The following is a 27657-nucleotide window of genomic DNA, read 5'->3' as shown; positions in this document are numbered from 1 at the left end:
TGCAAACTGTGATTATCGTTGTTTATAAGTAAAAAATTGCTATAACAAACGAATATTTAATCGTAAACGCAATCGTAAATCGCACTGACATAATAAAGGACCAAGGCCGTAGCGGGAAAATCGCACGGCCAAGACGCGCGTGACGACAAACGGACGATGTAGAAAAAGAGAATCATTACCCATTTTAGTAGACGAATCAAAACTGGTGTGAGCGTTTCATCGCAGAGAAGAGACTAGAGAAAGAAGAGCATATCACTATTATGCGCTTTTTCTTCTAGTGTACGCCAAAACAAAAATGGTCCCTACGTTTGACTTGGCTTAAAAAAGTCAAAACAAAAGCAGCTTTTGTGGGATAAGATGTAGAAAAGAAAAGAGAACAAAAATCTTAAATCTGTATCTAAATTCCACTACGAAATTACGAGAACTCTCCGTGTCATTTAGATATCAAATTTAAAAAGAGAAAAGAAGAGAGTGACAAATGATGAGAGTGCATTGTTTGCTTCGAATATTATTAGTACCTAGGCTACAGCCATTTTAATTTTGGCTTTTTAACCTTTTTTTGCAATTAAATCATACAAAATCAGTGATAAGGTGCGTTTTGTGAAGAGAGATCCCGAATCGAATTTAAATATGCTATTTCAAACCATTTAATTCTTGGATTCTTATTTACGCTTTAATCGATTTAAAACTACTTTTATTAACTCCAATTATTGTGTATACCTCAGGAGTCAACATTGACATGGAAAATATTTTCATATCTTCACACACATTTTCTATAGATGTTAAAAACTAGTATATTTTATTAGTTTTGTTTGTATGAAATATTTTATTTTATTATATTTAATTAATTAATGTCGTAAAAGAATGAGGAAACTGTGTGTTTATTTCTGAATAATAAGTTCTCTTTATATAGGAGTTACAAGGAAGAGATAAATGGAAAGAGTACAAAACCTAATCCAAAATAAAATAGAAAAACTAAAAATAACAAGAAAAGGAAAACGTTTTGGTTAATAGCAATCCACTTCATGATTTATAACACTCCCCATTGGATGCTATAACCATATGGGTTTGTATCATGCACGACGTTGTCTCATTAAAACCTCTCTAGGAAAACCAAAAACCCAAGGTGGGAAAAAAATGGAAACCGTAGACAGGAAAAAGAGTACAACACATGACACTCCCCTGATGAAGGCATCACTGAAGATCCTTCAGCTGGCGCATTCCTATCTGATGAACCAGCTTCTTGAACGTTGAGGTTGGAAGAGACTTGGTGAAAAGATCGGCTGAATTGTCACTGGACCGAACTTGAACCACTTGAACTTTTTCAGCCTTCTGCAGGTCGTGGGTGAAGAAGAATTTGGGCAAGATATGTTTTGTTCTATCTCCCTTAATGTATCCATCTTTGAGCTGAGCTATACAAGTTGCATTGTCCTCATAGATGATCGTTGGCTCTTCTTTTTCCTTTCCCACGGCCAGGCCACTCTCCTTTAGGATATGGCTGGTCATGTTCCTCAACCACACAAGCTCTCGGCTTGCTTCAAACATGGCTATGATCTCGGCATGATTAGAGGATGTGGCCACTAAGGATTGTTTTGTGGACCGCCAACATACTGCAGCCCCACTGTGTATGAACACATATCCTGTCTGAGATCTACCAGGTAAGTACCCAGCATCTGCATATCTGACCAAGCTATCTCCTGGTCGGCTCATATAGAACAATCCGAGGTCCTTTATTCCTTGCAGATATCTGAACAGATGTTTTATTCCGTTCCAGTGCCTAAGTGTCGGACATGAACTGTATCTAGACAGTAAACTCATGGCAAAACTGATGTCCGGTCTAGTATGACTAGCCAAGTACATTAAGGCTCCAATGGCACTTAGGTAAGGCACTTCCGGTCCGAGTGTCTCCTCGTCCGGCTTCTTTGGTTCGAATGGGTCCTTCTCTAGGTCTAAGGACCTTACGACCATAGAACTTGACAAGGAATGAGCCTTGTCCATATTAAACTGTTGAGTATCTTTTCTGTATATGTCTTTTGATGAACAAGGATTCCTTTGTCTACATACTCAAATTGCAGTCCCAAACAGGACTTAGTTTTTCCTAAGTCTTTCATTTCGAATTCTTTCTTTAGACATTCGACTGTTTGGGAAATCTCTCCAGGGGTTCCAATTATATTCAGGTCGTCCACATAAATTGACATGATCACGAAGCCCTTGCTGTCGAATCTCTTTATAAAAATACATGGACTTATTGGATCGTTCTTATAACCCTCTTTCATTAGGTACTCTGATAATCTGTTGTACCACATTCGACCTGATTGTTTCAAACCATATAAGGCTTTATTCAGCTTAATACAATGATGTTCTCGAGAACCTTTCTTATCTTTGAGCTCAATACCCTCTGGAACTCTCATATGCATTTCATTATCCAGTGGACCGTACAGGTATGCAGTTACTACATCCATTAGGCGTAAATCAAGCTTTTCTTTTACGGCCAGACTGATTAAATATCGTAATGTAGTTGCATCCACCACAGGGGAGTAAGTCTCCTCATAATCTATTCCTGGTCTCTGTGAGAATCATTGTGCTACAAGCCGAGCTTTGTATCTCACTACTTCTCCTTTCTCATTTCTCTTTCTCACAAAGACCCATTTGTATCCCACTGGTTTGACATCTCTAGGTGTCACGGTTATAGGGCCAAAAATGCCTCTTTTCTTTAATGATTCTAACTCCACGTTTATAGCTTCTTTCCATTTGATCCAATCTGATCTTTGCATGCATTCATATATGGACGTGGGTTCTAGATCCTCATCTTTTTCCATGATCTCAAGTGCTACTTCATATGCAAATATATCATCGACGTCGATATCTTTTCTGTTCCATTTCGTTCCAGACATTATATAGTTTATAGAGATCTCTTGACTCTCCGGCCCTTGTGTCCCATGAAGTTTGGTGTCCCGAACCCCATCATTTGGAACGGTCGGATCATTTGGTGTGGCCGGCTCGCTTGGCTCGACCGTTCTGGTCGGCTCGGCCGGTCCATCAATGTTCTGGACGGTTTCCTTGATGCTCTCGGATCCAGCACCTCTCTTGGACTTCCGAGGCTGTTTATCTTTGGAACCAATAGGTCTACCACGTTTGAGACGTTGTTTAGACTCTGTAGCCACTTGACCTTGTCCCTTTTGGACGTCTATTCTTATTGGTGCATTACAAGCTGGTATGTATGACTTTTTCACTCTATTTGGGTCAACAAATGAATCTGACAATTGATTAGCTAGCTTTTGAAGATGTATAATATTTTGGACTTCCATATCACATTCTTTAGTCCGAGGATCTTGACAAGATATTGATGGTCGAGACCATTCGATTTCATTGCTCAACCGGCCGTTATCTCCCCCTAAGGTCGGATATGTGGACTCATCAAACTGTGAGTCTACGTATCTGGCCTTAAACAAATCACCGGTCGTTGGCTCAAGATACTTTATAATGGTTGGGGAGTCATATCCAACATATATTCCCATCCTTCTCCGTGGTCCCATTTTCGTTCTCTGTGGTGGAGCAATTGGAACGTAAACGGCACATCCAAATGTTTTGATGTGGGACACGTCTGGCTCATGACCCGTGACTAACTGGGATGGTGAATATCTATGCTCACTAGATGGCCTGATGCGAATCAGTTCTGCTGCATGTCCCCATGCTGATACCGGGAGTTGAGACCGCATTAGTAATGATCGGGCTATCAGCTGGATACGTTTAATGAAGGATTCGGCCAAGCCGTCCTGTGTATGTACATGTGCCACGGAGTGTTCTACACTTACCCCCATGGACATACAATACTCATTAAACGCCTGGGACGTAAACTCACCAGCATTGTCTAGACGTATAGTCTTTAGAGGAAAGTCTGGAAAGTGTGCCCTCAGTCTTATTATCTGAGCAAGCAGGCGTGCAAATGCCAGGTTTCGTGTGGATAGTAGACAAACATGTGACCATCTGGTTGATGCATTAATCAGAACCATAAAGTATCTGAACGTCCCACTAGGTGGGTGTATTGGTCCACATATGTCTCCCTAAATCCTTTCCAGAAAGTTTATGATCTCTTTATTAACTTTGGCTGGTGATGGCCTAGTTATGAGTTTCCCTTGTGCACATGCTGCACATGTGAGATTGTATGGGACAACTCCTTTAATCGTGTGCCCTTGTGAATTCATTATCAACTTTCGCATCATGTTATTACTGGGATGGCCAAGCCGGTTATGCCATAGAGTGAAAATTTCGCAGGCATTAGCCTCGATCATACTGATCTTTGCATAGTATAGACCAGTAGACATTGCAGGTATGGTTTCTAGGATCTTTTTATTGCCTTTGGTGATCGAAATTATCTTAAGGAATTCTTTATTTCCTTCTTCCCATGTTTCAAGATGGAAACCATTCAATCTTATGTCTTTGAAACTCAATAAGCTTCTTTTAGAGCTTGGGGAATACAAGGCAGTTTTGATCTCTAGACGAGTGCCCTTAGGCATCAATACATATGCCTGGCTGTGACCTTCAATCAGGCCGGCTACACCTGCAATGGTGTGTACGTTTGCACTTTGCATTGTGAGATTTACGAAATATCTTTTGTCTCTAAGTATTGTGTGACTTGTGCCACTATCCACTACGAGTATGCTCATATCATCTTTCATTTCTATAAGTAATAAGATTTCTAATCTAAGAGACTTTATAAAACTTTAATAACTTTCTTTATTAAAATTTCAGAACACCAACAATGAAATTAAAAACACCAAAGCAATCATAAAGCAATCATAAAGCAATAAAACAAGTCGTATCGAAAATTTTAGTCTTTGAGACAATCAGAAGTCTCAAAATCCATTTGGTCATCTTTAGCAATGTCGAAATCATCATCAGCCTCAAATCCGGAATCGTGAACCATGTGAGCCTCCGGGTTCTTGTTCTTAAGACTTTCTTGGTAGAGCTCACATAAGTGCTTAGGAGTTCTACAATTCCTGGCCCAATGGTTGCCCATCCCACATCTGTGACAAACCAATTTGGTCGAGTAAGACGGTTTGGATATATCGCCTCGACCTCGGCCATAACTGCCTCGGCCATAACTGCCTCGGCCACGGCCGGGATTGGAACCACGACCACGGTTATTGTGGTTTCCTTTCCGGCCGGCCAAGTATTTGTCTCGGCTGTTCGAGTAATTGTCACGATCACGGTTCATGTATCCACCTCGGCCTTTGCCGTGTGATCTCTTATTATTCTGGATGTAATTGCACTCGTTGGGATCTTTCTTTTCAACCTCATTGGCCTCTGGTAATGCTGCTGTTCCAACAGGTCTAGCATCACTGTTCTTCATCAGCAGCTCATTGTTTGCCTTGGCCAGTAGCAGGCACGAGATCAGATCAGTGTATCTGGCGAAGCCTTTCATTCGGTACTGCTGCTGCAGTATTATGTTGATGAATGAAATGTAGAGAATGTTTTCTCAAGTAACTCTTCTTCAGTTACTACTTCACCACAAAGTCTCAGCATCGAGACCGTCTTAAATAAGACTGAATTGTACTCATCCACTGACTTATAATCCATGAATCTTAGATTCTTCCAGTCATTTCTAGCCTTTGGGAGTAACACCGTTTTCTGGTGATCATATCTATGATGTAAAGCATCCCAAAGCTCTAGTGGATTTTCCATCGTGATGTACTGATCTTTTAGACCTTCAATGAGATGATGGCGTATAATACTTATAGCCCTGTACCGATTCTTATCGGCCTCATTGTTGCCCTTGATGATTGTATCACCAAGTCTTTTTGACCTTAGACTGATCTTTGTATCTAGCGCCCACTGCAAGTAGTTATCTCCGGAGAGATTAAGGGCTGCATAGTCTCTGTTTGAGATTTTCGACATCTGAATCACATTATCATTCACAATTTAGGTTCATAATGTGATCATGTGGCCGCATGGTAATTAACAAGCTCGGCCACAAACATGTCTTACGCATTTATGAAAATCAAGTAATCTAATCGACCATGGTGCGAATCAATCATCAAGCCACACGGCCATGTAGTTCTATTTAATGCAACCGGTTTCAAGATTGTATAAACTACATGCTGGTCGATTCTTATTTAAACAGTATGAATGCAATCCATATTCAGATTCATATGTATGCAAGTAATCTAAATCAATTCTAGGGTTTCAGATTTAAACACTAGTAGGATTCGATTTCAAGATTAAGGTTTCAAGGCCTTTAGAATTTAAATTCTAGATCAGATTACTTTAATCAATTTAACAATCCTAAACCTCAGATTTTATTAAATCAATCAGTCAAGCAAGAATAAATAAAAATCGAATTCAAGCTTTAGGTTTAGGGTTTTCGATTCCAAAATTAGGGTTTCTCAAATTCAGATCAGAAACAAGTAATCAATCAATTATGTTCTAATGGAATCGATCCTTGTTACTAGTTATGAGATTTGTATGTTTTAATTATGTAATTCCTAGGGTTTCATCAAGTAGGGTTTTGATCTTTCTAGGTTCTCAGATCAAGTTATATCTTTGCTTTGTAGAGGTTTAGACCCAGACCACCAAAGAAAAGGGAGAGGACGGATGGAGCTTCAAGACGAGGCGAACGAACGCTTGCAGGCTCCAATCGGGTCGCGGAACCGGGACAGACACGAGTTGTCGGCTTGTCTCGGGTGCGAGGTCTCTCGGACGCGGGCCGTGTGCTGATCGGGTTTCGTCTGAGCTGGGGACGTTGAATCCGAACGGACAGAGTACGTCTGTGAGGTGAGATGGATCGTCTGAGTTTAGAACAAACGAAGAACGTCCTTAGGGTTTTAGAGTCGCCGGTTTTAGGCTTTTAGATTTCGATTTTGTCTCAGGGTTCTGGAGGCTATCGTGCTGATAACGTGTTGTAAAAGAATGGGGAAACTGTGTGTTTATTTCTGAATAATAAGTTCCCTTTATATATGGGGTTACAAGGAAAAGATAAATGGAAAGAGTACAAAACCTAATCCAAAAGGAAATAGGAAAACTAAAGATAACAAGAAAAGGAAAACGTCATAATCTTAAGTCGGTCCAAACCGACAGACTTTCTCTCCTCTTTGTCGCGGCCGCGGCTGGGCCTAGTCGTGGCTGATGGATCTCCTTCTTCTGATTTTGGTTAATAGCAATCCACTGCATGATTTATAACAATTAACTGTTTAAATATCACTAATCATATTCCTTGTCTAATAATTTCCATCTCTTATTACAATTTCTTATCACTTATAAAACGCATCATCTTTCCTTTTTTTGTTAGCTCCATATCATGATCATCATCTAATTTTAAAATAGTTCTTATCACTATATTGAAAATTTGAACGCAAATAAGCTAAAGAATAAAAAAAAGAAAAACACAATTTAAATAAAACGTCCAAACATCAAAATATGGTTTTTAGTATAAAATGTGAAAAGAAATATGAGAACCATAAAACGTTAACATGTTTTTTTTGGGGGTCGAATGTATAAAATAATTGAAAACAATAACAAGTCAAGTGCTCTCTCTTTTCCACCCATCGAATCCTCTCGGACACTGCCCAATACATCCATCCATGCTCTCTCTCTCCCTTTCGACAAAGAAAAAGTCAGCGCCGTCCTTTACGCCATAGTTTGTCTCCTTCTCTCTTCTCTCTCCTCACCAACAGAGTCAAAAAAAGAAACCAAAGAGATCATCATCAAACCATGTCTGAGGATTGGGATCTGTTCGCCGTCGTCCGAAGCTGCAGCTCTTCTGTTTCCGCGGCTACTATAAACACCAACTCTCGTGGTGGTGCCGAGGGAGGAGCGAACTGTAAGCAACAAGATCGTCCTCCTCTGTTCCAACACATCCATGGAGACATAAGCAGAGAGTCTTCTTCTTGCAACGAGCTACAAGATTCTTGCAAACCCTTTTTACCCGTTACCACTACTTGGTCTTCTCCTCTTCCTCCTCCTCCTCCTCCTCCTCCTCCTGTAGTCTCTTCAGCTCCTAATATCTTAATGAAACAAGAACAAGGGCTCATCGAATCACAAGATCAGAAACCTCCTCTTGGTGCTAGGGTTTTCCCACCTCCCACAACCATTTCTTCTTCATCGTCTGTATTTGTTTTCAGAGGTCAACGCGACCACCTTCTTCAACAACAACCCCAAGCTCCTCTTCGATCTAGAAAAAGGTTTGATTCATCCATCGTTTAACATAACCCATGTCTTAGTTCAAAGTTTTTTTTTTTTAATTATCTTTGCTTTGTTACTCTACTTTATACAGAAAAAATCAGCAAAAGAGAACCATATGTCATGTAACTCAAGAAAATCTCTCTTCGGATATGTGGGCATGGCGTAAATACGGTCAAAAACCAATCAAAGGCTCTCCTTATCCAAGGTCTTATCTTCTCCTTCTTTTCTTTTTTCATTTTCCTCAAAATATTATCAAGAAAATGTGCTAACTAAACATGTTTTGATTCTTGTTATTACATGCAAAACAGGAATTATTACAGATGCAGTAGCTCAAAAGGATGTTTAGCTCGAAAACAAGTTGAAAGAAGCAACTTGGATCCCAACATCTTCATCGTTACTTACACCGGAGAACACACTCATCCTCGCCCTACTCACCGGAACTCTCTCGCCGGCAGTACTCGCAACAAATCTCAACCCGTTAACCCGCCTCCGAAACCCGACCACCCCTCGGGTCAAACAGTTTCTGGGGTAAAAGAAGAGATTCATCTTTCCCCGACTACACCGTTGAAAGAAAACGACGACGTTCAAGGAACAAACGGAGAGGAAGTAGTCAACATGGAAGACGAAGAGTTAGATGAAGAGGAAGATGATGATGATGACGTGGATGATCTTTTGATACCGAATTTCTCGGTGAGAGATCGAGATGATTTGTTCTTCGCTGGAAACTTTCCCTCTTGGTCCGCCGGGTCCGCCGGGGACGGTGGTGGCTGATGAAAACGAATATATTCTCATTTTTTAAGAAAGTCAGTTTTATATTATTATTTTTTGTTAAAACTTGACATTTATTGTTGTTATTAAAAAAATACATATAGAGAGAAGGCAAAAAGACGAGTCTACAGTTGTTTGTTCTTCGTTTAGACTACTGGTAGCTAAAAATAGAAAATTAATCTCTGAGAATAATCTGTGTCGATTAAATTGACATTGCATATAACTAATCATTTTTTCTTCGCTTAAAATGTATAAATCTGAATTTAGTTTTATTTTCCTCTTTCATCTGCTCTTTTCCCTGCATGAAAAGCCATTAGTATATCATATAATGGAAGTTAACTGTTTAGGCAACTATCATATTTGGAAATTACCAATATTCAATTATGAAAACCAAAATGCACCAAGTTTTTGTCAAACCTTTTCTTTTATATTTTTATATAGCTATATATGGATTGCCGGAAAAACAGAGGTAACTCTGAAACATACAACAACAACAACAAAAGTTCCGTTAAAGCAAACAAATTAAAAAGTTCAAAAAGCATACAGAAATTAAAGGAAATCCTTATACATACAAAAATTAAAAGGTTCAAATCCTGTTTGAAAGAAAAGTAAATTCTGAAACATGAAAAAGTAAAGTAATTTATCCTAGAATAAATAATTAAGCTAATTTAATGTGAGGACCTAGTTATAAAAATATTGGCAGCGATAACCATGCTAACAAATTTTTTTTTTGTATCATAGTATTATTTGCTCTCATTTAATGTCGAAATAATTAAAATATTAGCTTAGTGTAATAAGTAAAGAAATCATGTGGGAAGCTATCAGCTAAGGCAACGCAACAGTTAATTCGGTTCAGGCCGGAAACTGCGACTCCGGTTTTTGCTGGCTTTTTAATATGACACGAGACAAGACCCTAAATCTAGTGTCTTAAGAGTAGGGCTGGGAAAAAAAACCCGGATCCGAAAAATCGAACCGAACCCGATCCAAAAAAGTAGTATCGAATCCGAACCGAAATTGATTAAATATCCGAATGAGTTCAAAATTTTGGTATTTAGAGAACCGAAACCGAACCCGATCCGAACCGAAATATTTCGGGTACCCGATTATATCCGAAATTGATTTATATACCTATATATATTAATTATTTTTAGATTTAATATATATTAAGAACATCAAAATATATAAGATACTTTTAACTTATCCAAAATACTTATAAATATATACAAATAGTCAAAAGTAACATGACTAAAATAGCTAAAGTATACTCAAAACACCAACAATACTTATTGATTCTCAATCCAAATATTCAAACCAAACCAATTTATATGTTAATTTTAGGTACTCTGACATATGCTATTCAAATTTATATGTAATATATTGTTTTGTTTATAGATTTTGAGAAATTTAAAGTATATAATGAATTTTAAAAATTTTAAAATAATTTAAATGGGTTATCCGAACCCGAACCGAACCCGCAAAGATCCGAACCGAACCCGAACCGAAATTTAGAAATACCCGAATGAGGCTGAAATCTTTGAACCCGAAAACCCAAAACCCGAAACCCGAATAGACCCGAACCGAACCCGAATGGGTACCCGAACGCCCACCCCTACTTAAGAGCATGATTAACCTTATCTCTTAAGTCAGTTCTTAAGAGGTAGGTTCTACAATTTTTTTTAAAACCACCTCTTCTTTTTCTTATGCAAGAGGCAAGTTTGGTAGGATTCTTGTACTTCTCGCGGATCCTACTGACTTCTCGCGGATCCTACTGACATATGTGATGGTTCGCGATCGATTAATTTTTAATTTTTTTTTCTTTTTAAACGGTGCTCTCAGTCACATTTGTGCCTTTGGCCTCTATTAAATGGTCAACCATTTCTAGTATAAGATTTTTAAATTATTTATGTTATTTTGTCGTAATCCGAAGCGTGGGTCAAACATATTTTATTTGGGAGTTTTATTTATTTTTTGTCGTAATATAAAAATCCTGCGATTAAACGTCACTAGAATTAAGTAAAGTAGGGTCGCTATTAGTATAATTAAAATAAGGCTATGATGAAATAGTTATTACGATTTATATTTTTAATAAGAAAACTATGTATTTATAAATTATCATATATTATGGTCGGTCCAGATTCTCATGACGGAAGATGGGCATGCAAGTTGTTACCACTCTTCTTATCTTATTAGTTTTTAGAAAGTGTTTCCTATTACTTTAGTGAACACGCATTTAATGTACCAAAAATATGAAAACAAATTAAGAAAAAAGACTTTCTTGTTTGGAAAAAAAATCTAATTTATTATATATGGTCTCAACTGACGAATATAAACATCTGTACATAAAATTTTAATAAACTACAGTTACATTCGATATAAATTTTTAATCAATAAAATGCTTAAAAATCAAGGCCCATCTGTCACACCTAAATGAAGAAAAGACAATAAAGCTTTAAGTTATTTTAAAGCCTTAAAAGCTAAAAAGGCCCATTAATAAATATAGTAAGGCCCATTTAAGAACCTGGCTTTCGTTTTCTTCTACATCTGAAAAAACAAATCTTCCGAGATTTCGCCGGAGTTAAAGAGAGAGAACGATCCAGCGGCTGAGATGTTCTTACGGGCAATCGGACGGCCGCTGTTGGCCAAAGCGAAGCAGACGACAGGGATTGTCGGGGTTGACGTTGTACCGAACGCGAGGGCGGTGCTGATCGATCTCTACAGCAAAACCCTACCGGAGGATGAAGGATACCGAAAAGCGGTGGAATCGTTCACGCGACACCGTCTCAATGTGTGTAAAGAAGAAGAAGACTGGGAGGCGATCGAGAAGCGTCTTGGCTGCGGTCAAGTAGAGGAGCTCATCGAAGAGGCGCAAGATGAGCTCACACTCATTGCCAAAATGATCGGTCCATATGCTCTTCCCTTTCTTAAAACGCGCCGTTTTGATGCCATCCATTTGCTATTTGATTTGATGTTGAGAGTGTAGAACGAGTTTTGGATTATTTTTTAAAAAAAATCTAGAGGCGTTGTGGGGATCGTTAGGTAGCAGAAAATGGACAGAGAGCATTGCAAAGATGAACTCTTTATTGGGTATTAAGTTAGTGGACTGGAATGAAACTATGAGTTAGTGGTCATTGATTTTCCAGGACGTAAGCTGAAATGCAAAGATGGACTCTTTGTTGAGTATTAAGCTTATGGGTGAAGGTTTGCACAGTTCACTTAAGTTTGGAACGGTCTTGCTTCATTGTCATATAGGTGTGTGGTTGTGTTCTTGCTTTGCAGCTAACCTAGGCTTATTGGTGAAAGAGTGCATAGTTCACTTATGTTTGAAGCGGTTCTTGCTTTACTGTCACATAGGTGTGGTCGTGTTATTGCTTTGCAGCTAACCTAGGCGCATGGGGTTAAAGTTTGCATAGTTCATTTCAATTTATAATGGTTTTTGCTACATTGTCTCATAGGTGTGGTCGTGTTATTGCTTTGCAGCTAACCTAGGCGTATGGGTGAAAGTTTTCATACGTCACTTAAGTTTGGAATGGTTCTTGCTTCATTGTCACGTACGTGTGTTCGTGTTCTTGCTTTGGATCTACCTATACGTTAGTGTTAATACTTGTAATAGCTATGTTTGAGCCTAGTCACATTTTTGGAGTTTTCCCCCATTGATAGCACGAGGTTGAAATATCTTATTTTTACATTTGCAGAATGGGACCCTTGGGGTGTTCCAGATGACTACGAGTGTGAAGTAATTGAGAACGATGCACCGATTCCAAAGCATGTTCCTCAGCACCGACCTGGTCCTCTTCCTGAGGACTTCTACAGAACCCTTGAAGGTCTTCTTTCAGAGTCCAAAACAAAAATCCCAGCTTCTATCTCTGCTGATCCACAGCTGAAGGAGTAACTTCCAGTTTTACTTTGTGTGTACTTCTTGCTTTTTTTGGCTAGTGTTCGTTTCAGAGACAGTCAAGCCTCTGAAGAAGTTGCTTAATAATTTTGAAAACCATGTCAGTGTCACTCTTTTCATAATTGTTCTATCATTTTTATCAAAGACATATGTAATACAAATGATGTTTCTTCCCCGTTGCAAGAACATTTTTACCATTCTTAAAGACATGTACTTGCTTCCTATTTCTTATAGTTGCACACTATTATCGTCTAACGGGGTCATGAATAATGAAGGACACGATATCATGTCAATCTTTGCACAGGATTACATGAACCTGAGTTTGTGCAGATGTGTGCGGAAGACCGAACACAACAGCTTGTTCTGCTCTGTGATAGCTTACGTTTTCATTACCTGGTATGTAAAGCCTGACCTTTCGATCTCACTCTTTATCCATTCTATCTCTGTGGAAACTTCTTTCAGTGAGTTGCATTCCCGTAAGATACGTATAACCAATTAAACTTGTTTTAATCCCACCCGAGAAAATTAAAAAATAAACTTTGCTTTTGAAAGACTAATCTTTTACCATCATCATGGTATCAAATATTTAAATGATTATCAGTCAATGAATGTGAATATAAATATATAATTGTAATGTCTCTATTTGATTATTATTTTTTTTTTTTTGTCAAACTGTCTCTATTTGATACTACGTACCGTAGAACGGGCAAAGTTTGAAGAGGAAGCATGGAGAAGATTAAATGACTGAGATAAAGTGGAGGCACCTACAAGGGAAACATGATGGTTATATTGGCATGCTTCGAATCCCTTAGTGGACACACATGAATTGTGGCTAACAGCGATGTAATTTGTCAGCTGGCTCTGAATGGATTAAGACGCACATTCTAAGGTCAGTAAAAAAAACAAATAAATAAAATTCAGAAAGTTGTACACACATTCTAAGCTCAGTAAAAAGAAAATCGGATTTGCTAACACTGAAATAACGTCCATCTAATTAAGCTCTAATCATGTAACTGAAATCACGTTCATTGTTTCTGAAATAAATCTCGTTTACAAAATTATTGAATAAAACTAATACAAACCAATTGAGTTCATTTTGAAAGTCTTTTTGTTTGTCCACATCCTGACAAATAAAATTGTTTGGTTACAAACTTACAATAGGGTTCAGTAGGCGTTCACGGGCGACTAGACAATGAGCAAGTCCGTGAACACAATATTCGAAAGATTGAAATCAAATATTTTAATATGCATGCATCTATATTTTTCTTTTTTTTTTGAAACACTATCATTATTTGCATGTACATTATACTCATGACTACTCGTCCACTTGGGACTATATTTCAAGGAATCAAACAAGAAAAAAGTAACATTTAACTTTGGATAGCAACGTGACCAAAATGAACTGTTCCAACTTTTCAAATAATAATTTTCTTACAAAAATAAATGTAACGTGGAAAGGTCAACTATACCAATACTAACACTTCAAACGTGTACAAGTTCTAGGAATGTTTAAAATTATAGATAAGGGTTATATATTGCAAATATTTTGCATTTCTGTTGTTATCTACTATTTAGTCTCATACTACCAAATTAAATCCAAACTGTAATACAGTAACTTTACTAATACAACTCGCGAGGCTATATATCTGTGTTTTAGTCAAAGATTTTACATTTTATTCGTAAAATTAGGAAAATAAACTGAATAGTAAAGAGAAAATGGAGATGGAGACCCGTGAAGACCAAAGTTTGTCTCCAAGCTAATGAGTTAACCGAAGCGACTCTTCCATGCCAGTAGCCACGATTTATCACCTATACCCACTCAACCCTAGCACAAGGCCGTAAGCTCCACTTGTCATTTAGCTTTATAGAAGACGATGCTCGTGATATGTAGTCTCCAAATACAAAACAAGGTGGTGAAGAATATATATTACCTTCAGAAAATAGTAGCCCTTTTCGATAAAACCACTACTTAAGACGAATTATAGTAATTTGAACAAGTGTTGGTGAGTCAATGTATGGTACTTATTTCGTTTTCTTTTGATATAAAATATCCAAAATATTATGTATATAACTATTACTGAAATTTTATCCCAATATATTTCTTAAAAACTCTTCTGAACAAATAAAAAGAAGAGAAAGAAATCGACAGGTCTAAACGTTGAATATGACCTCTCATGTCATGTCTCCACATAGCAAACACCTATTAGCATTGAAATGAAAGAGAGGAATATATTGAATGATTAATCTCGAATTCGTACATCTAAGAAAGAGACTAGATAACAGTTCCAAGATTATTATTGATCGATACGAAGATTTTATACAAAGGTTGATCAGTGTGGACAAATAAATTTACAACAACAAAAAAAAAGTCATTAAGCAAAAGAAAAATGGTTTACCTATTGGAACCTGAAACCCTTCTAAGGAGAGCAAGAAAACACAACACACGATAAAGTACGAAGAACCCTAACAGAACATAAACATTAAACCATCTATGTTTCTCATGAAGCCCTTTCTTCTCCAACACGTCACCTCCATTAACCAAGCACACCTTCCCTTGAGCTTCCTCATACCAGACCAAACACTTGGAAGCCAAACACGAGTACTCGTTTATAAGAAGCGCATCCAACGCATACTTATACATCGAGATGAAGTACATGAAAAGCCAATACTTGGGTAGACTCTCCTTGGAAATGAAGTAACCTGAGAACAAGAAGAAGGCCGCTAAAAGAACCGTCACAGAAGAGGTTCCTGCTATGTAATTTGGAGCAAGAGAGCTCAAGAAGAGAACAAAAGAGTTAGCCATTAGGACAACGACCCATATCACTAGAACGAAGTACCCAAAAGCTTGCCAAGTAGGGCAGAGACCGACGAGGAAATAGACAGAAGCAGAGTAAATGATTGAGATAACAAACAAATAAGGCAAGAAAACGAGTGTGTTGGCAAGAATGTGCGAGGAGAGTCTATAAACACCACTTGAAGTCTCTCTGATAAGAATAGGACGCTCGTTGATGAAGATAGGGAGGGTTTCGGTTGTTGAAGAGAGGAGAAACGTGAGTGTGAAGGCGAAAAGACCGAACCTCTTCTCGATACCTTCTTTGCCTATTCCGATGTTGATGTAGATAGTTCCTAAGACAAGACCAACTACAAGTGCTTCTAATGCATTGGTCAGAAGCAGCTGTCTTGTCCTGTATATGATCTTCCAGAATCTTAACGAAAGAAGGCATATCTCCGTGATTCTTGATTTTCTATATCGAACTATACTTTGTTCTTGTCTCTCTTTTTGGTTTTCGATCGAATGGAGAGCGATAACATCGGTGTTTCCATCGGATTCACGGAGTTGTTGAAGTACTTCCATGGCGTATTCGAGAGAGTTAAGCTGAGGAGGGACGGTAAATCCCTTGGATAGCAAGAAACCTTCTAGAGAGTCGAGCCTTCCATGGTACGCAACAGTTCCTTGTGAAATAAGTAAGAGTCGATCAATGATAGAGAGAATCTTGAAGCTAGGTTGGTGAATGGACAAGACCACGGTCCGTTGTCTTGACATAGCTATGGATTTGAGGATGTTAACGACATCAAAAGCAGATTTACTGTCTAAACCGGAAGTGGGTTCGTCGAGGAGTAGAAAGCAAGGGTCGTGAAGTAGGGTTAAACCTATAGACACCCTTCTTCTTTCTCCACCGGACAAGCCCTGAGCGAGTCTTGTGTTGGAGAGGTGTGTTAGGTTAAGTTCTGAGAGAAGAGAGGTTACGGTTTGAGGGACATCTGATGGGTTTGGGAGCAAGAGACGTGCGGCGAAGGAGAAGGTTTCGGAGACGGTGAGGAGAGGGAAAAAAGAGTCGTGCTGAGGAACGTAAGAGGATATTTTGCGGTAAGAGGAAGGGTTTATGGGAACCGAGTTTAAGAGGATTGAGCCGGAGGTTGGGGAGGTTTTAGAGGCAAGAATGTCTAGGAGAGTTGATTTTCCGGCGCCGGAAGGGCCAACGACGGCGAGGATCTCGGAGGGATGAGCGGTGAGAGTGATGTTGCGGAGGATAAAGGATGGTGGCTCAGTGGCGGCTAAGCGAAGGAGAGAGAGAGAGGTCTTTGGTTGGGTGTAGGAGACTGACGAGGTGGTTAGTGTGTAGGCCTTCGTCTCCGACGACTGCGGCGGAGGAGTTTTCATTTATGGTTTATACTTGTAAGAGTTAGAGGTTGAAGAGTGTAGTACTGAAGGAGACTTTTATAATATACGTTTTTTTTATTTGGTTTTGGTGATGTTTTTGGAGTTTTATGTTGTAATAAGTTGTAACCCACAGAAACTTCACATTTTGAATTATTTTTTTTCATTTTCACTTAAATTGTTTGCTTTTTATTAATTTGATGTACAGTTTTGGATTTTTGTAGTCTTTTGTGTTCTTACTTCTTAGATGTATATGAAAACTGAGTTTCACGGGACCCTATTTTCCTTATAGCAAAATGTCATGCTAATTTTTATGTATTGCTTTTAATATTTCAAGTGAATCGGAAATATAAATGTAATTATGTATTAACCACATTGTGGTGTCTAGTGGTTACCGTGGCGACGCAGATATGAACTCATTGTTTACGGTCCGTTTGAATACTTGGGAGACGGTCTATCTGTGGGCTGCACCTCCCACCCGGAGGTTTATGTCCATGTCTTTAATAGATCCGGGTTTAACTCTTTTTTTTCAAAAAATAAATGTAATCCCTTATATATTAATTGAGAAGCATTACAACATTTTTTGTAGCCACATGTCATCACTATGATGATTCTTAGAATACTTAGAAAAATAGGTAGGTCCATCTAAACATATATTATAGTTTTTATTAAATTAAATATCAAATTGATTAGTTGTCTACAAAAGAACATTCTCCATTATTTTCTTAAATAAAAGTTACGAAATTACCTAATACAATTAACATATTTATGACAATTAATGATTATGAATAATGAAGATTTGAAAACAATATTTGTATCTTATCTCTTTTTTAATCTTTTTTATATTATTTAAAAGAAATTAAACAATCACATTAACCATGTAATAAAAAATTTAATAAAAAATTTAACTTTTTTCCTAAATGTTATAGTTTGAATTTTTTAAAACGACTATAAATTAGTAAAAATGTTTAAAACCCCACATTGAAAATTTTGTGATCAAAGGGTTGATCTTTTTTTTTGTTATAACAAAATAGCAATGATCATAAAATCGTATAAATATAAAGTTTCATTTAATAGATATTCATATTTTATAGATATATATATATATATATATATATATATATATTAATATCGTTTAAATTAAACTATATACAATATAAAAATACACAAATATGTTAATTTCAAAATTTGCATTAAAACATATTGAAACATTAATATTTTGATTTTAAAATTTGCATTGAAAAAATTTCACACTGAAAATTTTGTGATTAATGGTTTAATTTTTTTACATCAAATATAAAAATGTAAATCAAATCATATGGATATGAATTCTCAATAATAAATATTTATATTAGAATTTACTATATGATTATCTCAATATCATTGAAATTTAATTATATATCATATAAAATAAATAAAATGATAGTTTTGATCCACTTACCAAAAAATATTGTCAATAAACAAGACGTATTATTTTGATTTATGCGTTACTCTAATTTAATTATATACATAATAACACAAAATAAGTTTTAATATGTAAAAATCATTTGTATACATAACTTCATTCTGCGCATGGTGCAGATCTTAACCTTATCAAACGTAGCAGTAACTATATTTATACGGAAAAAGAGGAATGAAAACATTTAGTTTCACAGAAAGAAAAAATGAACGATATATCCGAAGAATCGAGAGACTAATAACTTTGAAAATTCTAAAAATTTTGACAAAGAGAAAAAAGAGAGCAATAAAGCCAAAAACGAGTTAAAAGTTACATGTGGAGAAAAAAAAACTTGATTGACATATAGTACGTTGATCAAAAAAAAAAGAATGACATATAGTACATTGTATATTTGCTCATATCATATGCTAGCAGCCATATATTCCCTTAATGGATAAGTGTAATATATATATATATATATATGCATGTGTATACAGTGAGTAACGATGCGAAACATAGAAGAAAAATACAAAAGGAGAATGATTGTAACGAGGTCACGGGCCTACTGTTTCTATCACACTTCTCCTCTATAATTGTTTTTTTTATCCGTCAACTGTGCCTCTTAGCTAAAAACATCTCCAATGTATTCCCCTATTTCTATTTATAAAATACAGCATTTCTAAAATAGATATAAGTTTCTCTCCAATGTATTTCTCTATTTTTGCCTCTATAAAAGAATATTCTCAAAAGATTCTATTTTAACTTTACAAAATATACATTTTGTTTATAAAAGTTGATAACTAACCCTATTTATTTTTAACTTTTAAAATATTTTCATAAGCTTATGAATTTTTTTAAACTAAAGTTTTGTTAAAAGACTATTATCTAAATAAAAAATGTTATTATACTCCTACAAAAGCTGCATTTCTCTATAAATATAATTATTTTAGTTACAACTATAAAAATTTGAAAGTTAAAGGACTATTTTGAAAATAAAAAAGTATGACTCTATAATAGAGGAATGCTATTTTTTCCTCTATAAATAGCAATCTCTATTTTAGAACTGGAAATAGATATGGGATGAAATACTTTTACCTCTATTATAGCATATAGAAGTGAAAATAGCTAGGGGTCGGAGATGCTCTAAGACCATTTCCAATGTATTCTTATATTTTTACCTCTAAAATAGAACATCTCTAAAATAGAGATGAGTTTCTCTCCAATGTATTTCTCTATTTTTGCCTCTATAAAGGAATATTCTCAAAAGATTTTATTTTAATTTTGCAAAAGATACATTTTGTTTATAAAAGTTGATAATTAACCCTATTTATTTTTAACTTTTAAAATATTTTCATAAACTTATGATTGTTTTTAAACTAAAGTTTTGTTAAAAAACTATTATGTAAATAAAAAATGTTATTATATTCCTACAAAAACTGTATTTTTCTATAAATATATTTATTTTGGTTACAACTATAAATATTTGAAAGTTAAAGGACTATTTTGAAAAAAAAAACATGACTCTATAATAGAGAAATGGTATTTTTTCCTCTATAAATAGAGAAAAAAATAACAGTCTCTATTTTAAAAGTGGAAATAGAGATGTGATGAAACACTTTTACTTCTGTTATAGCATATAGAGGTGAAAATAGCTACGAGATGCTCCGTAGGTACGCACATCAGAATACTTTGCTAAAACATAGCATTTCCAACGGTGCAGAACCTTGCACAATATGCTCAACGATGTAAAATAATACTTTTAATCTAATTAAGTGATTTAGTTTAATTTTAATGTTTTATAGAAAAAGATATCACTAATATAATGACAAGTATTCATACATGTTCTCGTACGGTCCTTGCAGAGTGTGTTTTTAGAAACTATGGTTTCTCTTTCTTCCACTTTTCTCTCCTTTTCTGTTATTTTTTATTATTTTTTTTTTATTTTTAAATAGTTTAGGAATTTTGGTAACATCTCCCCTAGGCCTGAGCATTTTACCCGGATCCGAAGACCCGAACCGGAACCGATCCGAAAATACAGGTTCGAGTACGGATCCGGGTCTATGCTAAGTACCTATTGGATCTTTTTTTTGGACCCGCAGGTCTCAGTTCGGGTCCGGGTCCTACCCGAGATCCATTCGGATATCCGAAGTACCCGCAAATAATTGTATATACTAGGTATATTTGGGTGATTAAGTATATTTTTGGTATTTCAGATTTTTTTAAAAGTTCCGGGTTTGGATTTTCGGGTATAATTGTAAGTTTTTGGTGAAATTTTAGATTTTTAGAAAATATAATTTGGGTATTCAGGTAAAATTCGGGTATGTTTTGGGTTTTCGGATCTGATTTTGGATAAATTTTTGCGGTTCTTCGGGTATTTTTAGAGTTTTCGGATCCAGTTAGAGTATTTCGGGTCTATTTCGGGTCCTAAATACCCGAACCGATCCGGATCCGGATCCGAAATATATCCAAAAATTTTGGGTATTTTACGGGTATTGAAATTATAGACCCGAACCGACCCGGACCCGACAAGACCCGACCCGGAACCGCTCCGAAAAGTTATAGGTACCTATATGGGTCTAAATTGCTAGGACCCGGACCCGACAATATCCGACCCGAACCTGACCCGAAGACCTGGATGGCCATGCCTAATCTCCCCGTTGGAGATGGCATTTAATGCTGATCTGATCTGTCTTCAGTAGATCAAGGTTTTTACTTTGTTTTCGGTAATATTGATATCTTGTAGAAACAAAAAGTTAAGATACCAAGTTAAAATGGTTACTTTAGATATTCTAAACATAATTGGTCTTATTTCACGGTCCGAACCATTCGACGACACAATTTAATTGATTCTATGTTGTTCTGTTTGTTCTACTTCAGTTTACTTAATTAATCCGCATTGGATCTCATTTGGTATGCTAATTAACTTGTTCACCCAAAAAGAGTCTTCGAATTTACCAGTTCATATACCGATAACAATAATAAAACCAAAATACGTCCCGTGCGGACGCCTATACGGTGCGTATACGCTACGCGGCTACTTAACATACCGAAACATCATGTGCGGCATGTTATGCCGTTTGTTAAAGTTCGGGTGTATATTTGGTCGCATACTCCGCTTACTCCGCATATTGTCACTGTATATGTGCTTCTGTTTTTTATGTAACTGTATGCATGTTTACTTATTAAAGTTATGAAGTTTATCATATACACTAAAACTACGTAGTGTAACCCATGTTCTAAAAATCGGCCGCCTAGCCACCTAGGCGGCCCCCTGGGCGCTACGCGTCACTCTTCCGCTCCGATTTATGCCAAATCGGTTTAAAAATCGAATATCTGATTTTCTCCGCCTAGATCGCCTAAATGACCGCCTAGCCGCCTAATCTATTTTTTTTTTTATTTTTATTTTTACTTTTAATAATATTTTTATTTATTTATTTGATTTAAAATTTTATAAATATCATTTATATTCATAATTTTGATGAAAATTACACTATATTAAGTTTATATATTCTATTTTTGTGTTTTATACAATCTTAAACATGAAAATGTATTAATGTTATACACAATTAAAGATTAACATGTTTTATAACCTAGTAAACAATCTAAAAATTCTGCCCCGCATAATTTCCGATTAATCTCCGATTTTCTCTTTAGGCGCTAGCCCCAAACCGACCGCCCGACTAGCGCGTTCCCGAACAGGGAGTGTAACTAAAGTTTTAAAATAAGACAGAGAACCCTAACTCATAATTCACGTTCAGTTCATAGTTTTCTCTGGTTCTCTAGCTGCAAGAAAAAAAAAAACCTAAAGTCTTTTGCTCTCACTTTGATTTGCTTTATTTCTTTTAATTTTTAAAATTAGACATTGTTTTATTTTATTATATTTATATTATAATTTTCACATTATAACTATATTGATTCTATAAAAAAACTATTTTGATTCTAAAATTATAAAATATTATTAATTTTGTGTTTGCATTTCTAGCATATATACTATTCAAAACTATTATATTATTTTAGTATACATAATATTTGATTATGTTACTAGTTATAACTTATAAGTATATTTATATAGATAAATATTAATTTTATATAACTAAATATAATATTATACATTAAAGTATATATCCGCATATGTCCGTTTAGACGTCCGCGTATACAGCTAGGTGCTAGGCACTACGCCACCGCAGTGAAAACACATAGCGTATTTTAGAACGCTCAATTAAACTAACTGAACATACTCTGGTCTCCTCCTACCGATATTACAAAACTAGGACCCGTGGTAACCAAAACAAATATCTTAAGCATTTGTAACTTAAAGAAGATGTAAATTTGCCTTGATCATTGTGTATCAACCAATAAATGATAACCATTGTTTTTTCTTGTTAACTAAGAGGAATTTGAGTCTTACCTAGTGCCGGTACTATGTTTTACAAGGTTAGAAGCGAAAACAAAAAAAATTCAAAAATTCCTTAAATAAAAAAAAAATGCACTAGAAGAGTTTTGAACAAAGGTTGTCCTTGCCAAGACCATTTTCTTGAAAATATACCACTAGATTAAGGCAATAGGTGGAAGTCCCTTTGGTCCAGTGGTTTAACCAAATGTTCATTAATGCTTTTACACCAAAAGATCTGGGTTTCAATTTCCGGAGAAGGTGGAATTATGCGAATTAAAGGAGAAAAAACTTACAAGAGATCTACAACATGACATAAGGAGTACCATTAAGCATGGATCTCATAGATCAGCTCAGGTGATGCAGTCAGACGTAAATCCTCATACGCCAAGTAGAATTGTCGGCTATATAATCGTCTGTAATATTTCTCATAGTTGTAATAGTGTAATTATCCAACGTTAAAAAAAAAATTAAGGCAATATTATTGAAGTTTGTGACCAAAATTTAATAATAATTAAGTCTGTCGGAAGCCCATGCATCTGTAGCTTGGTCCACGGGCCTGCTCTAGTCTTGACATTAATCTTTTCCTTGGCCTATTTTGCTGATAGAAGTGAGTATTTTTTCCACCGGATATTAAACTAGAAGCACAATAACACCAACACATACGCTTGAACTAAATGATTCACCACGTCAGATGATAATGATTATCTTTGTTGTAGTTGTTTGCATTAACAAATAAACAAGTTTACATGCAGATATATTCTTTTGTATAACCAAAGAAACATTCTTTTTTTGTAACACACCAAAGAAACATTCTATCATCATGTAAATTTGAGACTTGCTGAACGAGTCTTACATGCTGAATCTGAAACTCATATATCTACGTTACAGAAAATGATTATATAATGTTGACTGTCATATATACATAATGCGAAAAGTTTGTTTCACATTTGAAAAAAACTTAACCTCATACACAAAATCAAAGTAACAGAAGTTCTTGATAAAGAAAAAAAAAAGAATGCACATCGTTGACTATCTATTTATAGTATTTATTATGTCATGTTTTTGTTACCTAGTTGACAGTAGACCCATAAATACTATTTTTGAACATTTTATTTTTTTATGAATCTTTTAGTTTTAGTTATTTTTTTTAAAAACTATTTCTTTGTGAACATCAGAAAAATAAAAACAGTAGAGCCAGGGGCTAATATCTTCGTGTGTTTTCCTTATGACTCTAAGCGATTCTCGTGTTGAACCACTTACACATTGCTTGTCAAAGCTGTTGTTTCCCATGATCCGGATGGAAGTGAGCCGATTTCATATTTTCATTTTTGATTCTAATTATATATTTTTGACTAGTCGTGTTGCTGATGTCTTGCGTTCTCCATGCATTCTCATGTTTCGCTCTCGCCATAGATGGTTTGTAGAAGTGTGGAATACTGGAATACATATCTTATTAGACAGATAGTGTTCTGGTCTTTATAAGATGTGATGAACAAAAAAAAATAGGGGTGATGAACATAGTGATTTGAATCATTTGATCCCAATTGGATGTGGCTTCTTGCTTCTAGACTTCAAACTTAATACTTAGAGCAATTTAGGCATTTTTCCGTTTTTACTACCGAGCTGCGATTCGACTAGGTTAGAACTTAGGTGGCTAGACTAGCGAACATACCGACAGCTCTCGTGGCCTAGGATCTTACCTGTTGTTCACGTTCAAACGCGAATTCGGAAATAAGACTTCTTTGTTCTCTTTTCGCTCTTTTACGATTTATTACTTTCGAATCTTTCATATTGATTGTGTTGTGCGTGACCCAGCAGATAACCGGGACCTTCAGGGAAGGCTAGGTTAACTTGGCTTTCCTCCGATTAACAAAACTCGACGGTGTGAATTTCGGTTCCCACATTGCAGTTTCTGGCATATATGCTTACACAGCAGAGAAATTTTATGTTTTCCGATGGAAAAGACAATTTGGGTTGAATCTGATTGAGATGTCTATGAATCAAATGCTGAGCATAGTTTCAGTTTAAGATGGATTGATTTTCTTGTTGGTGAATATATATATATATGGTTTTTGGTTGGTTAAGTTGATTTTAATTTGTTTGTTTAAGAGTAAACCGATTAAACCTTGTAAACCGATTTAAAACCATCATCTATGGGTAATTAAATTTCGAACTATTGGTTCATGGAGAAATAAGTTTACAACTTTCAAATCATGGAGATCTAGGACATGGTCATAGTTTGGTGGAGATTTGGTGCTATATGATAGTTATCGTGGGGAAATAGATTGTCGACCCACGTATAATAAAAAGAAGAATAAATTGAAGAAAATGAAAAAAAAAAAAAATATATATATTAAATAAATTTGGGAGAAAAAAAGAATAGAGAGAAGAAGAAAAGAGAGGCGTGAGTTTTTAGTTTTGTGATAGACAGGAAGTGAAGCTTACCGGAGTTCTTTAACAAGAGAAGAGAATGAGAAGATGAAAAAAAGAACAAGAAAACGAGAAAAAAGACGAGAGAAATAAAATTAAAGAAGATGAAGAATGAAAGAAGAGAAGGCTTTAGATCGGTCTAGATAAGGAAGAAATTAAGTATAGTGGTAGAATCTATAAATAAGTGGATTCATTAAAAGTTAATTAGATTTTTAATCAGATTTTGATTTAAAAATAAATGTAAAGAAAATGGTTTTAAGAAACCCTAGCCGTCGTGCAGTGCGAAAATGAACCCTCCAACTAGCCACCGGCAAGCAGAGAAGAGACAAACCATCGAGCCACCACAAAAGTCGGAAGAGACCACATCACTTCCGAAAGAACATGATACAAGAGAACACCAAGACGACCATCACCACCATCCGGATCTAGCGAAAGAGAATACATTGATAAATTCATCGAAGGGGAAAATGACTGAAAGCTTGAGTACCTCAAAGCAGAGAGCTTACTCGTGAGTCCTAACAATTCAAGTACCTCTAAAGCGAACAAACTGCAACACACCGAATCACCGCTACTCCCCTTCACCACTTGTGACGACAATAGATTTGGAGAAGGTGACCGACAAAAGAAAGAGAAAAAAACGCTCTTGAGGAAGCAAACTGGATCTTTTCCTCAATGGATCTGAACTTGCACCGAGACGCCTCAACCACCACCACCAGTAACAAAGCAAAAACCATCAGGTAGGTATGGACATAAAATCTGTAATCCAAAATCTAAACCAAACCCGTTCCATACCCGGTCCAAAATGTAAAATACTCAATGGATTTTGTAGGATGTTACAAAATATATTCGAACCCGAAGTGTTATTAACCTAACCCGAACGAATAATCTGAAAAAATCGACAAACCGAGAAACCTAAAATAATATCCGAAGAAGCCGATCCGATTGTCCAAATTAGCATGCAATAGAAATATTTGAAACATAAATATGTACTTCAAATATTCAATTTCATATTTATTTGGATTTGATATCCAAAGATAGGTATTTAAAATTTAAATAAGTACCTTAAATACTCAATTTTATATAAATAAATATATATTTATTATATTTTCTTTTATATTTTAGATTTAACTTCGGGGTATGTGAATTGATCCAATATAACTCAAAATCGAACGGTATATTGTTACTTAGATGACTCATTAAGGGTATGAATGTTAATGGCGTTCTGTAGCGGGAAGGAGTGGTTGACAATAAAATGTCACCATTCACACTTTTTGCGCTCTTGGACTTAGAGAAAATTAAAATAAAAAATAAATCAAAAGTTTTACTTTTTAATCATGGTAGCTAGAACGCAATGTGCGGTCAAAATACTTGTTTAAGGTGTGGTTTGCTTAACTTCTTTTTTTTTTTTTTAAGTATTTTCTTATACTTTGCAATTTCACCAATTTAATTTTTATACTAAAATAAATAAAATATAATTACAAATGTATATTTTAACAGGTGTATTTATTTTATGACTTTTAATAATTCATATTGATAAATGTGGGATCCCAAAAGAATAATCACACGAAGATTTGCATCCGCGTACGCGTTATTCTATCGTTAAAGGTGCAATTAGGTGATCAGTATGAGTCGAACCTAGCTAGTAGTAGCCAGTTGAAACCCCTTTAGCACTTAAACCAACACGTTTTTATTTATTTTAGTATTTTTGATAAAAATTAACAATTATTATTATTTATAAAATTGCATAATAAAGATTCAATAGTAAAATTTTAATACTGGTTTTAACATTTCTATGTTTAAATAACAAACTTAAATTATTTAAAGACAACTAGCTCAATTATACTTTAAAAAAAGATGTTGACTATTAAATCTCAGTAATAACATATCAAAATTCATATTTCAGATATATTAAATATTTTTTTTAAATAATATATATATATATATATTAAAAATTATATTATTATTACTGATTTTTTAGTTTATAACATATAAATATATTATGTATCCCGCAGTTATACTATTCATTACACATGTCACCATTCACATTTAGTTTTAAACCGTTTTTTTAGACGAACCGCACTTGTCCCGCAGTATGCGTTTTTCAAACACAAACCGCACATAAACCGCACTGCACTAACTAACCAATCCGATTGTTCTGCCCCGCTCAACCCGCTGTTACCTTTCAGAGCCTAAGGCTCCGAATGGTAATAGCGGATTGAGCGGTGCGGGACAAGCGGATTGGATAGTGCGGTACGGTTTAACTGCGGTTTTGTAAACTGCGGATTATTAGCGGTTAAACAAAAAAAAAGCGGTACAAAATAAAATGTGAATGGTAACAAAAAGCAAGTGCGGTACATAACCAAAAGTAGAATGGTAAAAGTAGAATAAGCGGTGCG

The 27657-nt window shown here is 35.6% G+C and overlaps 3 protein-coding genes and 1 long non-coding RNA gene across 8 annotated transcripts; 2 read left to right on the top strand and 2 right to left on the bottom strand.

The window, feature by feature from the left end:
* The first annotated feature begins 7425 nt into the window (after window positions 1-7425).
* LOC106385253 (probable WRKY transcription factor 27) lies at window positions 7426-9089 on the top strand. The gene is made up of 3 exons (XM_013825180.3): window positions 7426-8180; window positions 8273-8386; window positions 8490-9089. Exons 1-3 carry the CDS (start codon window positions 7711-7713, stop codon window positions 8950-8952), a joined length of 1047 nt encoding a protein of 348 aa, XP_013680634.1. The 5' UTR covers window positions 7426-7710; the 3' UTR covers window positions 8953-9089.
* A 2186-nt stretch (window positions 9090-11275) lies between these two features.
* On the top strand, window positions 11276-13046 carry LOC106385259 (probable NADH dehydrogenase [ubiquinone] 1 alpha subcomplex subunit 5, mitochondrial). Of its 4 annotated transcripts, none has more exons than XM_013825185.3 (3): window positions 11276-11849; window positions 12427-12497; window positions 12642-13046. In XM_013825185.3, the coding sequence occupies exons 1-3, from the start codon at window positions 11555-11557 to the stop codon at window positions 12684-12686; spliced, it is 411 nt and encodes a 136-aa protein (XP_013680639.1). In that variant the 5' UTR covers window positions 11276-11554; the 3' UTR covers window positions 12687-13046. The 4 variants fall into 4 exon arrangements, with proteins under 4 accessions (XP_013680639.1, XP_013680638.1, XP_013680637.1 ...); XM_013825184.3 differs by having other exon boundaries at window positions 12427-12536; XM_013825183.3 differs by lacking the exon at window positions 12427-12497.
* Window positions 13047-15114: 2068 nt separating this feature from the next.
* Window positions 15115-17065, bottom strand: LOC106385264 (ABC transporter G family member 8). The gene has a single exon (XM_013825188.3). It carries the CDS (start codon window positions 17001-17003, stop codon window positions 15234-15236), a length of 1770 nt encoding a protein of 589 aa, XP_013680642.2. The 5' UTR covers window positions 17004-17065; the 3' UTR covers window positions 15115-15233.
* Window positions 17066-25426: 8361 nt separating this feature from the next.
* On the bottom strand, window positions 25427-27657 carry LOC106385222. 2 transcript variants are annotated; one of them, XR_001277132.3, is made up of 2 exons: window positions 25768-27657; window positions 25427-25686 (listed from the first exon to the last, which is right to left on the bottom strand). It is a non-coding gene; the product is annotated as an uncharacterized LOC106385222 (long non-coding RNA). The 2 variants fall into 2 exon arrangements; XR_001277131.3 differs by having other exon boundaries at window positions 25793-27657.

Source organism: Brassica napus, chromosome C2, assembly GCF_020379485.1.
Source record: "Brassica napus cultivar Da-Ae chromosome C2, Da-Ae, whole genome shotgun sequence".
NCBI classification, from domain to species: domain Eukaryota; kingdom Viridiplantae; phylum Streptophyta; class Magnoliopsida; order Brassicales; family Brassicaceae; genus Brassica; species Brassica napus.
Note: the sequence above shows the minus strand (reverse complement) of the source record. Positions and strands in the feature narration are given on the sequence as shown.